Raw genomic sequence first — 12,763 nt, forward strand, 5'->3', positions numbered from 1 at the left:
GTTTGTACACAGCTGTCTTGCATTTGCTGTAAGAACAGAGTGGAATGGCAAAGTCTATCTATCCCCAGTTTCTCAGCACAGCCTTGGCCATCTTGCTAGTTCCCATTGCTGCCCTACAGGACGCAAGTTCTATTCACCACCGCTGACAGGAAGGACAATGATATATTTGCCAAAGACAATGTATTGACAATAAGGATGCATGCTTCTCCTCAACTGATGTACTAAAGCAGAGCTAAAATGCTTTTTGTTTTATAGAATTCTTCTAATGGGATTTTCCCATACAGACACTTACCTCTTCTGACAGTTTTTGTGAGAATGCTCAAATTCACTCTAGGGAGAATTTATGCCATTTTTTTTTACTCAAACGAAAAGCTATTATTTCCTAAAGGAAAAAAAAAAAAATCTTTTTCTTTTTTTTCTTTTTTTTTAACATGGAAGTATAGTTAACTTGGTTGCCAAGTGTTGCCTATCGTAGGCGTGGCGACCTGGTTCGGGAACGGCATGGCGACCAATCCCAGGTCGCTCGGTCCATCGGCTCGCTGACACCAATGTGGTGGACGGCAAATGGCGTTTATTGGCGGGAAAAACAGCCTTATATAACCTGGGCACTGAATGCTATTGGCTATCGGGAGGGGGACCCTGTCTTCCCGTACAACGCGATATCTTCCGGGCGCCAGACCCTCACTACCACAGCCAAGTTGCTAGTTTTGTTGTGTGTGTGTTGTGTTTTTTTAAAACAAAGCCAAACAAAAAACTACAGCAGTCAAAGTGAAGTAAATGTGAGAACATATATAAAATTTTCTGTTGACCCAAACATGTCAACTTTCTTTTAGAGGAATAGATATAACCACAGAACATTCCTCTGCGAGGCCCTTTGCAAAGACATAGAAATCAAAGCAAGACAATTCTGAAAGCAACAGCATAGAAATTTTCAACTTTAGTTATTTAAGTAAGTAGAAATGCATGCAAAAGAACCCAACTAATGAGCGTCCCTTGCTTATCAAGACCCACTGCAAAACTCAGGGAAACTTGATAAGCTCAGCAGTGCCACAGCCAGCCCGCACACCTGCGGAAGAGCAACAGTAATTTCACCTATAAATAGGCAAGACTCATGAGATTGGCAAGTTGTTCTGGTACATACTTCCTTTTAGATATCAAACAAACTCATTCAGAACAACCACCATTTATGAGAGGGCTTTGTAGACTCATTCTGTAGACCATCTGAGCTGCTTTAACTTCCCTGCAGTAGAACACAGCAACAGGAGTCCATCACAAAAACTGAACTAGTTTTCAGCTTTTCAGAACCATTTTCAGGAGCCAATCTTTCAGCATCAGTAATTCAGTCCAAAGCACAGAGTGTTGGTCTTCAAGTGCTCCACTAAAATCTGTTCACAGTCACTACATAATGTAAAATTTGTAGATGGACAGAAAGGGAGCCATTTTTTTAAACTGCATTTTAGCACACTCATTCATCTGCTCCATTTTAACAAGAGCACTCGCCAGTTGTCAGGAGAAAGCCTTGAAATGCTAAGAGAAAACTGTTCAGCTGCCCTGGCTGCATGCATCCCTACAATTTTAACAAACTCTGTGGGGAAGACACAAAGTTTGCTGATCCTATTCCAAAATACAAAACAAGTGCTGACCTGGAAGTACATTAAAATTCTGTTTCAACGGTTAAATTAATCTGATTTTTTTAATGTTTCAGATTGCAAACATTTAGTTTTGAAAGGCTTCCCTATATCACATAGAGTAGCATCTTTCTGCCATGTGAGATTCCTGTGATATTTTTCCTCTGTAAAATTCAAATTTCAATGGCCTTTGCAAACAGGTCAGGTCTTATTATGACTGGAAGACTTTATAGTTTACGATACAAAAATCATACAATACTTGCTCCAGTGCCATTCTGTACTTCACTGCAACTTGAGGGAGAGATGCAGTCATTTTCTGGTAGTGACAGCATGGTAGAGACAGCCTCTTACTTATACGTTCTGTGCTAAGCAGATCTATTTTTTCCTCAATTATCTGTGACTCATACTGCTTTCTTCATCATTTATTTCTTGTGGATTGTATATTCAAAACCTTCAATGGGATTATTGTTTCTTCTTCACTCCCCATCATGAAAATTTGATAATTTAACAATTTGATTGTGTGCATCCCCAGTTCTCAGGGATCAGCTTAGGACTGACCTGAATTTTGGGGGGAACTTCCAGAATGGGAGCAGATAGAACGTATATAATAGTATCAACTTCAGAATGTTTTTTCCCGATTGAAACTCAGAAACCATACAATGGAAAATGAATGTTTTCTTCCATGTGTTCCATCACACTGTTAAACTGACTGCACTGTTGGGCTTTGTTTTATTTGGAGGATAGGAGGAGAAATATTTTTTTTATTTGACTTTCGTTTCACTTATGAAAGAATGTGACAAAAAACTAGTCACATAATGGTCCAGCAATCTTCTCTTGGATATTCAGGAAATTTTTGAAAGACTCAGAGGGTTCCCAAGATTAGAAACAAAGACAACAGCAGCACACTGTACATCTTATCAGAAGGTTTGTAAGCTATTCATTTTACTTTAAAATTTTAGCCTGGTTTTCAAGTTCCAGGCTACTGGCTTCACTGGGGACAGTTTGGGTGTTTTATCCTTTGATTCTTCATTTGGTTTAGAGGAAACAAAAGGGAAGGAAAGTATCTTGTTAAATGGCCAAGTCCTACTAATTCCCATCATATTAAAGAGCCAACTATATCCCATTTCAAAGTAAACAGAAGAAAGAAGATACTGGTGTAAAGTGCACAGAATTAAACCCTGATTTAATAATGGAACAGGTTAATGTGCTTATCATGAGAAACATGTAAATAGAAAGCTTGAAATAGTTCACTGTGTAATACACTGAAATGAGAAATATGCTTAGATATAAATATTTTTTTTTAAAAAAAAGATATTTTGAAAATACTAATGAGAAGAAGACATATAGGCACTGTGTATTCCAAAACTTCTAAATTTTGGTCATCACAGGATTTTTTATTATCGATCCTATATCCAGTAATTTTAGATTTACTGTCCTTGCTTCTTATGAAATTACACAGAGGCTGCTGCTTTATTCCTCTCCAGGACAGTAAAAAGCAATAAAATTCTTGCAGATTTCAACAGCAGGCAATTCAATAAAAGGCTATGTATATTTTATAAGTACAATAAAGACAGGTCTATAGCTGAATCATAAATGGTTTTTTGTTTGGTTGGTTGTTTTCTGCAAGCATCTTTTTTGGAGTCTGTTTTCAACACATGTTGGTCTTCCCAACATACAGCTTTCCCTTTTTCAGAGAAGCAGAACGAAATTTATATAACTGCAATGCATAATTTAAGTTTTGCTCAAGGGATTTTGCAGCATGAATGTATTTAAAATTTAAAGGTGTATTGGAACTCAATACTTTCTTATTCTTGGTTAGCACTATAAAGCTGCATGTCATTTTTTCTTGCATTGTAAAGCATACCCATCTCTACTATCTCTACCATGTGGCATCCTCATCCTTCCAAGCAAACAATAAATATTTTATATAGTCATAATTATTTTCCAGAGTATCAATGCTCAGATTTTTTTTAATTCTGCAGTAATGTCAGATAACATGGACATAAATGGGTTGGTGCGTTTCTGAACAATAGTGCTATCATGGATTCAGTGACAGTGCCTGTCTGCTAAAATATATAGTTATATACAAATGTGAAACACAGATTTAGTGATGTGTAAATGAGCTATCCTTTACAATTACAGATGTGTAATTTTTTCTTCAAACTTGAAGGAAACATTGAAAAACTATGAACAAGCTGGACTCAAACTAAAGAAAAATTGAGCACCCTTCTTCCAATATCTGAGGCAAGTTCTGCAGCACTGAAAATCAGAATTTTATCTGAGCAGGCAGTGTGGCATCAGAAATCAAGCTTTCTAAACCAGAAAATTTTACTGTGCAACTATGTAGAGTCCCAGGTACCAGAGGTTGCCCTTTTGAGTAGTTTGATAGGTAAGCCTGGCTTTGTACATCAAGGTACTCTTGTCATCATATTAGATCAAATGAAGATACCAACTTTCAGGGTATCTGAACATTTTGGGACAGACATGAATACATTTTTTGTCCATCTGTGCAGCTAAAGCTGTTGTAAGATTTATAAGAAAACATTTTATTTTATTTTTTACCAACAGGAATATCTGAAGTATCTCTGTCACAAAATCAAAACAAGCATTGGAACAACAAGCTTTGGAAAGACACCTATGTCAGCCCATTAAACATCAAGGAAGAACTTCCTTTCAGTTGACTTATTAGAATATTAACTTTATAACGGGAAAAATGTAAATCCATCCACCTTAAAAACGAATCATTTAAATGAATCACAGGGACTACAGAGGATAATAATAATAAAAAAAAACACTGATATGAAAAAAAAGCACTAAAGTCAAGGGAGAACAATGATCATCAGCAAGCTTAGAAGGATTAGGACATGAACAGAAAACAAGAAAAATGAGTGCTAAAAATCATCTCAGATTTCAGTTTCTACATTGGTACTGATTTGAAGCCTTAGATACTATCAGATAGATATCAGAATTAGTGGTTGGAGCTTGGCATAAACTCTGAATTCTTCCTAAAATAATTTCAGCAGTTTGCTTTCTATGAAATCTTAATGAGAAAATTATCCTCTGGCATTGTCATTTTGCTATTTGAAGATGTCTAATATGGTGACCATAGATTTCTGTATGTTTGTTACTTTAGTGGTTAAATATTAACGGGAATTACATCAGGCACGTTAGTCCTAATTGCTTTTCTCCTTTTCAAAGCATTTTATCAGCACAAAAAAGGTACATCAGTGAAAGTAACTTGAATCACAGTGGTTCTATGCATGTTCTGGCACTGACGTGGTGTAGGACAGAAGTGATACAGGCCCTGATCCAGGAGTTTCTTTCTCCAGGTTGTCTAGTTGGAGGTATTTTATGAATAATATTCTGGAAATATTTTCAGTCATAAGAGAGAACTACTAGTCCTAAAATGTGAAATAATATCATGCTTTATCTCATGCTAGGCACCTTTTTTTTTAATCTCTATAATCTCATTAAGAAAATACAGCTAGGGTGGTGGTAGGAGATTGTTAACTTCACACAGTGCTGTTGAAGTGTACTGGTGCTGGCTAGGATAGAGTTGATTTCCTTTCATAGTAGCTTGTATGGTGCCATGCTTTGGATTTGTGACTAAGACAGCGTTGATAACACACCAATGTTTTAGTTCTTATTGAAAAGTGCTCATACAGAATCAAGGAATCAAAGTCTTCTGTATTTCTCATACTGATCCACAAGTAGGCTGAGGATGTGAGGGGACACAGACAGTACAGCTGACCCTATCCGACCAAAGGAATATTCCATACCATATGGCATCACGCTCAGCAATAAAAGCTGAGAAAAACGAAGAGGGGAGATATTTGGAGTGACTGCATTTGTCTTCCCAAGTAACTGTTGCCCTTCCAACCCAAACCATTCTATGATTCTCTGATTCTATAAGATGAAGCTCTACTTTCATGGAAGTGGCTGAACATCTGCCTGCTAATCATGCAAAGGGAGTATTTCAAGTACTTGGCTGCAGATATCACAAGTGTAACACTTGAAAACATTATTTTTTTCATACACATATGGCGTTTCCATTTTCCAGTAGTAACACTTTCATAATTTGGGGGTGATTTAAGAAACGACAAAAATAAAAGCTTTCAATTGTTCAATTCAATGACAAGGGTGGCCAGGTGATGCGATCTTCCCTCTCATTAGCACAAATTTCTGGGACAGTGCAGTTAAAACTCCAGAAACTACATCATCTGTGGCTTACAGCTGACCATGAGACCAAACATTCTTTAAAAAATATGAAAACAAATAAACAAACTAACGAAAAACCTAAAGAGAGATAAACTAATAAACCACCTGCAGCCTCCGTGCATTTGGTACTGAAGCGTTAATCAAGGACGTGCTGTTGGCCTAGCCTTCAGCACCATCTGCTGGGTTAAAAAAAGATTGAACATTCTTCAGGCTTGCTGAGGTCTATCCTTTGCACTATGCCATCTCACCCGTCTCACTCAGACCGGGGTCTTCAGACAAAGTTAAGTATAAAATATTCAAACAGCAATCAAGTGTATCTGTACTTTATTTATGCCAGAATTAACAGAAAGAGTCTAGAAACAAAGCCTTCTGCATAGCCTTCTGAAGCAGTAGGGATTATTGCCTAAATTCCCAGCCTTTCCCTCCTTACTGAAACACTACTATCTAAATGGTAGTTGGTGGACAGACAGAAATGTCAGTAAATGAAGTTCACTGACACATAGCTTTAATAGATAAATATAATCATCTATTTTTCTTGAAGACCATTTCATAACGAGAGCCAAGGATTATGCATCAAGCTAACATTAAATTCATCACTATTTCTAGGTAAGTTCAGAAAATCTAAACAGGGAAAGACTAAGACAAGTATACCAATTACTGCTTATGCCAGATAGCTCCAATTATTTTGCTGGATTTTCACAGATAAAGATATCTCAGTCAGGTTTTCTTTGTAACAAAACTGAACTGAATGAGAAACTTCTGAAACAAAATTAAATAGGCACTACCCTTGCTTACATCAGAAGTATCTTTTAGAGAAAACAAAAAACAAACAAACAAAAAAAACCCACAAGTACTGCTGCTTCCTTAACAACTGTTGGAAAATGATATGGCATCTAATAGTAACAGAGGCTTAAGTTGAACTCCCTTTCTCTTTTTAGAACAGGAGTCTCAAAGTTTCAGAAGTTAATCTTCCCCAGAAATGCCATCAGTTGTCTTAGTTACAATACTGTCAAAAATATATTAACTTTTTGTTTGGAGGCTCAATGTCTTACAGAAATAGAACTAGCTGTAGAGTTATGAACTCCATTAGTCTTGTGGCACAATAACACTATCATGAACACCACAGGCTTGTTTGGAGAGTTCAGAGTAACTTTAGATCTATTTTTACGCTGGAAGTTGTCCTTACTTGGAAAGTTTGTGTACATATTTGTTGCATTGAATGGTCCAACTGTAGAGTAATTCTTGCTATGTAGCATGTAAGGCATCTGCTCATAGCATGTGTAGAGCATAAGTAAGCAGCCAGAAAACTGCTGGTTTGGTTCAACCACGTGTTGGTCTCTGGTTGTCCCCTCCTGGAATTGTGTACAGCAGCAGTAACAATTGCAATGGAGAGTAGTGGTGAAATAAAGAAAAAGGAAGAGTCTTTGGGAAAACCTTGTGGTGACAATAATATACATCCATTTCAAAATCAAACCATAGAAAGAAAGTAATCTTTAAAGCAATTGTGCATTATCACAAAACCATTAAGATAAGCGACAAATGAATCTTTTTAAAGATAGTGCCTTGATGTTGGTGACTTTCCAGTTGTTCCCTCACCTGCAGACATGACATAGTAATTTTGTCTTGTCATTTATTTGCCTCTGCAGGGGATTCAAGAATGCCCAGTCCCTCCTGGATTTCTCAGCAGCACGCACGTTCCCAAAGACTGGCACTATTTCTCTCTTTTTATTGCTACTTATGACAATACCCATCTTTGCCACTTGACTATTTTTTTAGGCAAGTTCAAATTTCACTAAAAAATTCCAACAGAACTCTCTGTTTCAGAGATCTGTCTTGCTGAGACGTCCCTCGTGTTGGCGAGCACCACCCTTATTTTCAAAGACCTCGGGGAAAATCAAGTGAAGAAGTACTGAGGAGATCCTAAGGAGGTGCACACAAAGCGACCGCGGAATTTCGCGGAGCGGAGGGTCCTTTAGTCAGATAACACCGCGGCCCAGCAGCGCGCAGCACGCTCGGGCCACACACAGCCGGCACTCGGCCGCCCGCGGCGGTCAGCAGGCACCGCAATCGGGCGGGACACACGCGGACCCGAACCAACCCGCCGCGCCCCGCAGCCCTGCGGGAAGCGGAAGAGCCGTTCTCTGGCCGTCAGGTGACCGGGATGCGGAAGTCTTTCACGGGGAAGCGTTGTTTCCGGGGCTGTCCAGGCTGGTTGAGCCGCGTCGGCCGCATTGAACGCTGAAGCTGAGGTCGTGGCCCACTATGAGAGAGACTCTGCGGCCCCCAGGTGAGAGGCTGTCAGAGCGTAGGCCGCGGGAAGCCGCGAGGCTGAGGGCTCAGGCGGCGCGTGAGGCCTTCTCTGCCGGCCGCCCCCCCCGCTTCCCGCCGCCGCTGCTGCCGCCTCGCGCGGCTTCTGCGTCTCTTTCTGTTGGGAGGCGCTCCCTCAGGGAGCCGTGAGGCGGCTTCTGGCCCGCTCTGCTCCCGGCCCTTTTCTCGGCGGCCATGAGCTGCCGTTGGGTTGCGGCTGTGCCCGTAACTCTTCCGCGTGGCTCCCCGCGGCGTCCCTGCGGGTACCTTAACGCCGTGAGGTGCTCCTCGGTGGGCGTAGGGAACGAAAGGGATTCCTTCGAAAGCTTGACGGAGAGCTGAAGTTATCGTGCGCTGGTTGTTTACGAAATGACTTTATTTTTAAGCAGATAATAGGTGCCCCGTGTTTTAGTATCGCAGCTTGGAAATAAAGCATTTTCTACGAACTGCGCGAGAAAAACCTTTTTTTAATGAGCAAGAATAAAGAAAAAATGCAGTAACAGAGCACGCTGTAGAAGGAGAAGTTGAAATTTCCGGGGGAGAGAGGGCGGAAGAAAGCATTTTTGAAGTGTATGGCTTTATTAACAAAATATTTCACTTATCTTTTGATAGCTTTAGTGTTGTTGTTGTTGTTTTTAATGAGAATTTAAAACTTATAAAAGAAAGGCTGCTCCCCCCATTACTGTTTCTCTGGTGAATAACCGTGCCACATACTGGCTGATACCTGGCAGCTTAGACAAACGGGAATTATAGCGATTTCCCTTTAAATTGAGGTGATATATTTCCTAAATGGTTAATTTTGCTTTTTTTTTTTTTTTTAGGTGAGTATGAAAAAATAGAATCTTAAATCTGAGAATTCTTTGAAAAGAGGTAAAGAAATAATGCACCTGCATTTTTTAAAAGTAGTTTTAAAAATAAGCATTTCATGATGTGCTCTGTATATAAGTGTCTGAAGTACTGCCGTAATGTTGTCAAGTATTTTAAGCAAAGTTGAATGCAGAATTAACAGTTGAACTTGTGGATGGTATCATTTGCACTTTTTAAGTGGCTTCTTGCTTAATACAACGTGGTAATTGTCTCAGCAGAATGTTTATGTGAGGCAGTCGTTGTGAGAAAGGAGCTCTCTAAACTAATTTTCATATTTTAGCTGGGAATTTTGAGGTAGTGGGTAAACAGCTCTTCATTTGAATCATTGCTTCAACTGGTAAAGCAGTGACAGTTTATGAAAATGTTAATGTTGCTGAATACAGGCAGTTTCAGTGCTGACTTACAGAATTCTTAGTCATTTGGTTGTCTTCTTCCTTAGTGGAAGATTTCTTTTTCGGTCTTTATTGTCCCTCCTGCTATCCAGCAGGGGGAAACTTGTATAAGGTTTCGAGAAAGAAGGAAACTGGTCAAAAATGATACCTTTTCACTTTTGAACATATTGCTATAATTTGTTATATTGCTATATTTATGGTTATAAATTATTTCCATAATAAGAAGCTATTGTTTCCAATCTGTTTTCTTCAGAGATCTACATAAGAGAATCACATTGATGCCGTACTTCTAATTAAAAAAAAAAAAAAGGCATTTAAAAATATAATCTCCACAGCCGGCATGTATTTCTTGAAAGTTTTGGTGCCTTTCTGAGCCTGTGTTCTCTCTTCTATGCTAACCTTATTCATCTTCATCTAAGTTAATGGTGAATTATCTGTTTTCACCTGTGCTCTGTATGTTGTCATCCTTTTCTAGCTTTGGAACTTTAAAGAAGGAACAGTGAGGCTTTGGGAGAGTGGAGAAAAGATGTCAACAGTATGAGCTGGAAAATCAGGAAGGGATTATGTAACGATTGACTGTTGATTAAGCATTGATTTACATAATCACTCCTGTGTAGACAGTATTTTGTAAGTACACACTGCTGTTTTTATTGTGCTTAGTAGTCATACCATTGTGCCAATGTGCCAGCACTTGAATGCAGTGCATCTAATAAATTTTTCTATAGCTGATTGTGTAGTTATATATACATTATACATTTATTATATAATACATTCATATAATTTGTACATGCAGTATATAATTATAAGTACTACACTTACTGTACAGACTCTGTAGCAGAGTTTCATAATCATATCCTCTCAATTCCATGTTTCCATGGAATCACTTCAGTTTCAGAGTACTGCTTGTAATGCGTGTTCTATTTTTGTACCATGTACGTGCGCTTTTAAATCCTGTACATGTGTGCTCTTTGCTTATTAATTAATACTCTTTCTTAGATGTGCAGGTCTATCTGTTAAAACTTTCTCTCTCCTACTTACCAGAAGCATCTTTATGGGAAAAACTGCTTTCTACTTCATAGCTCTTTTAGAATTCTGTTATGTTCAATTTACACATCAAATTGAAAAATTGCATGAACTTAGTTTATTCAGATAGTTAGTGTTGGTCTTACATTATTACGCTTCAATTTCTGATTATTATTTCTGGTGATATGCACATTCATATTAAACTTCAATATAAAATGTAAAGCAGGCATTTTAAAGAATGTTATTATTAAATAATCGTCAAATTTGTGATTGACATCTGAGTCATGGAAGCATAAACATTAATATCTGAATTACTAGCTGAGCTTCTGGTGTTCAATTGTTGAATTATTACAGATGTACAAGGTATATCTCTCTGTAGCTCCTGCTGTAGTGGGCAAGTCTTCTTGAATAGAAGAAGCACAGCTAAATATGCTGGCATAGCAATTTGTGTCCTCAGTACAACTTTTCAGAACGAGAAAGTTGAAATCAAGGAGGAAGTGAGGGGGTGAGGGGGGAATAGAAATATAGCAGTGATGCGGGTTCCAGAAAACGTTGGAGTGACTTCCATATGAGTTTATAAGGAAACTGAGAGATTAATACTTTACTAAGCAGAATTTCTGATCTTTTGTTGTTTGCTTTCTTTCAGCACAACACTAAATTTGTAATGAAATGGAGTCTGGATCAAGCTCTTTCCGAGTGGAATTTCCAGATTTTTCTAGCACCATTTTGCAGAAGTTAAATCAGCAGCGCCAGCAAGGACAATTATGTGATGTGTCCATTGTAGTTCAGGGCCATCTCTTCAGAGCCCATAAAGCTGTTCTTGCAGCTAGTTCACCTTACTTCTGTGATCAGGTTCTCCTAAAAAATAGTAGGCGAATAGTCCTGCCTGATGTGATGAATCCAAGAGTATTTGAAAACATTCTTCTGTCTACCTACACAGGTCGGCTGGTAATGCCTGCTCCAGAGATTGTTAGTTACTTGACAGCAGCAAGTTTCCTTCAGATGTGGCATGTAGTGGATAAATGCACTGAAGTGCTAGAGGGAAATCCAACAGTTCTTTGTCAGAAGATGAATCATGGCAGTGACCATCAGTCCCCAAGCAGTAGTAGTTACAATGGCCTTACTGAAACCTTTGAACTTGGTTCTGGAGGGCAGACAGAATTCCACAAAGTGCAGGAACTGAGGGATGGTGAAAATGAAGAAGAGAGTTCTAAAGATGAGCTATCATGTCAACTGACAGAACATGAGTACCTCCCCAGTAATTCTTCAACAGAGCACGATAGGCTTAGTACAGGAATGACAAGTCAGGATGGTGAAGAAGGAACTAGTGATAGTGCTGAGTATCAATATACCAGACCTATATATAGCAAACCCAGCATCATGTCACACAAGCGGTGGATCCACGTGAAACCGGAAAGATTTGAACAAGACTGCGAAGGTGTTGATAATCCTTATGATGAACATCAAGTTTCTGAATCCATGAATGCCATTCAGGCAGATCATTCAATCCAGTCTTCGGGTGTTGAAGACTTTCATATAGCTGACAAAAAGATGGAAGCAGAATTTGATGAACAGGCAGATGAAAGTAATTATGATGAGCAAGTTGACTTCTATGGCTCTTCTATGGAAGAATTTTCTGGTGAAAGGGCAGATGGAAATTTAAGTGCTCACAGACAAGATCTTATGATAGCAACAGGCTATGGTGAAGGCATTGAAATGGCTGCAGGAATTAAAGAAGAAACATCCCTCACTGGATTCTCTCATGCTGATAAGCTTTATCCTTGTCAGTGTGGTAAGAGCTTTACACACAAAAGTCAGAGAGATCGGCATATGAGTATGCACCTTGGTCTTCGACCTTATGGGTGTGGTGTTTGTGGTAAGAAATTCAAAATGAAACACCATCTTGTTGGCCATATGAAAATTCATACAGGCATAAAACCATATGAATGTAACATCTGTGGGAAAAGATTTATGTGGCGGGACAGTTTTCATCGGCATGTGACATCTTGTACCAAGTCATATCAAGCTTCTAAAGCTGAGCAGAGTACTACTGAGATGAACTGAGACATTAGAGCTTACATTTGTTCAGTACAGTAATAAAAATAAACTAATTATTCAAATAGTGTCTGGTACTTGCTATTGTGAAATTCAAATTCTTAAAAAACAAATTTCAATGATTACACTGGTGTGAACAGACCAAATGTTTTATTTTCCACAATACTGTTCCAGGTGGTGGCTGTGCAGTGGAAATGGTTAATACAAAAGGTGCTTACAAAATGTGTTCTGTAAGGTCTTTGTGACATTAATTGCTATCACAACAGTATTTAG

General features: G+C 38.7%; 1 protein-coding gene across 5 annotated transcripts; it reads left to right on the forward strand.

Moving 5' to 3' along the window:
- Positions 1-6,167: 6,167 nt before the first annotated feature.
- ZBTB43 (zinc finger and BTB domain containing 43) lies at positions 6,168-12,555 on the forward strand. Of its 5 annotated transcripts, XM_031602012.2 has the most exons (4): positions 6,168-8,133; positions 8,975-9,023; positions 9,888-10,039; positions 11,082-12,555. In XM_031602012.2, the coding sequence occupies exon 4, from the start codon at positions 11,105-11,107 to the stop codon at positions 12,497-12,499; it is 1,395 nt and encodes a 464-aa protein (XP_031457872.1). In that variant the 5' UTR covers positions 6,168-8,133; positions 8,975-9,023; positions 9,888-10,039; positions 11,082-11,104; the 3' UTR covers positions 12,500-12,555. The 5 variants fall into 5 exon arrangements, with proteins under 5 accessions (XP_031457872.1, XP_089977436.1, XP_031457874.1 ...); XM_090121310.1 differs by lacking the exon at positions 9,888-10,039; XM_031602014.2 differs by lacking the exon at positions 8,975-9,023.
- Positions 12,556-12,763: the final 208 nt, after the last annotated feature.

The sequence above is a fragment of the Phasianus colchicus genome, chromosome 19, assembly GCF_987193195.1.
Source record: "Phasianus colchicus chromosome 19, bPhaCol1.hap1.1, whole genome shotgun sequence".
Classification (NCBI taxonomy): domain Eukaryota; kingdom Metazoa; phylum Chordata; class Aves; order Galliformes; family Phasianidae; genus Phasianus; species Phasianus colchicus.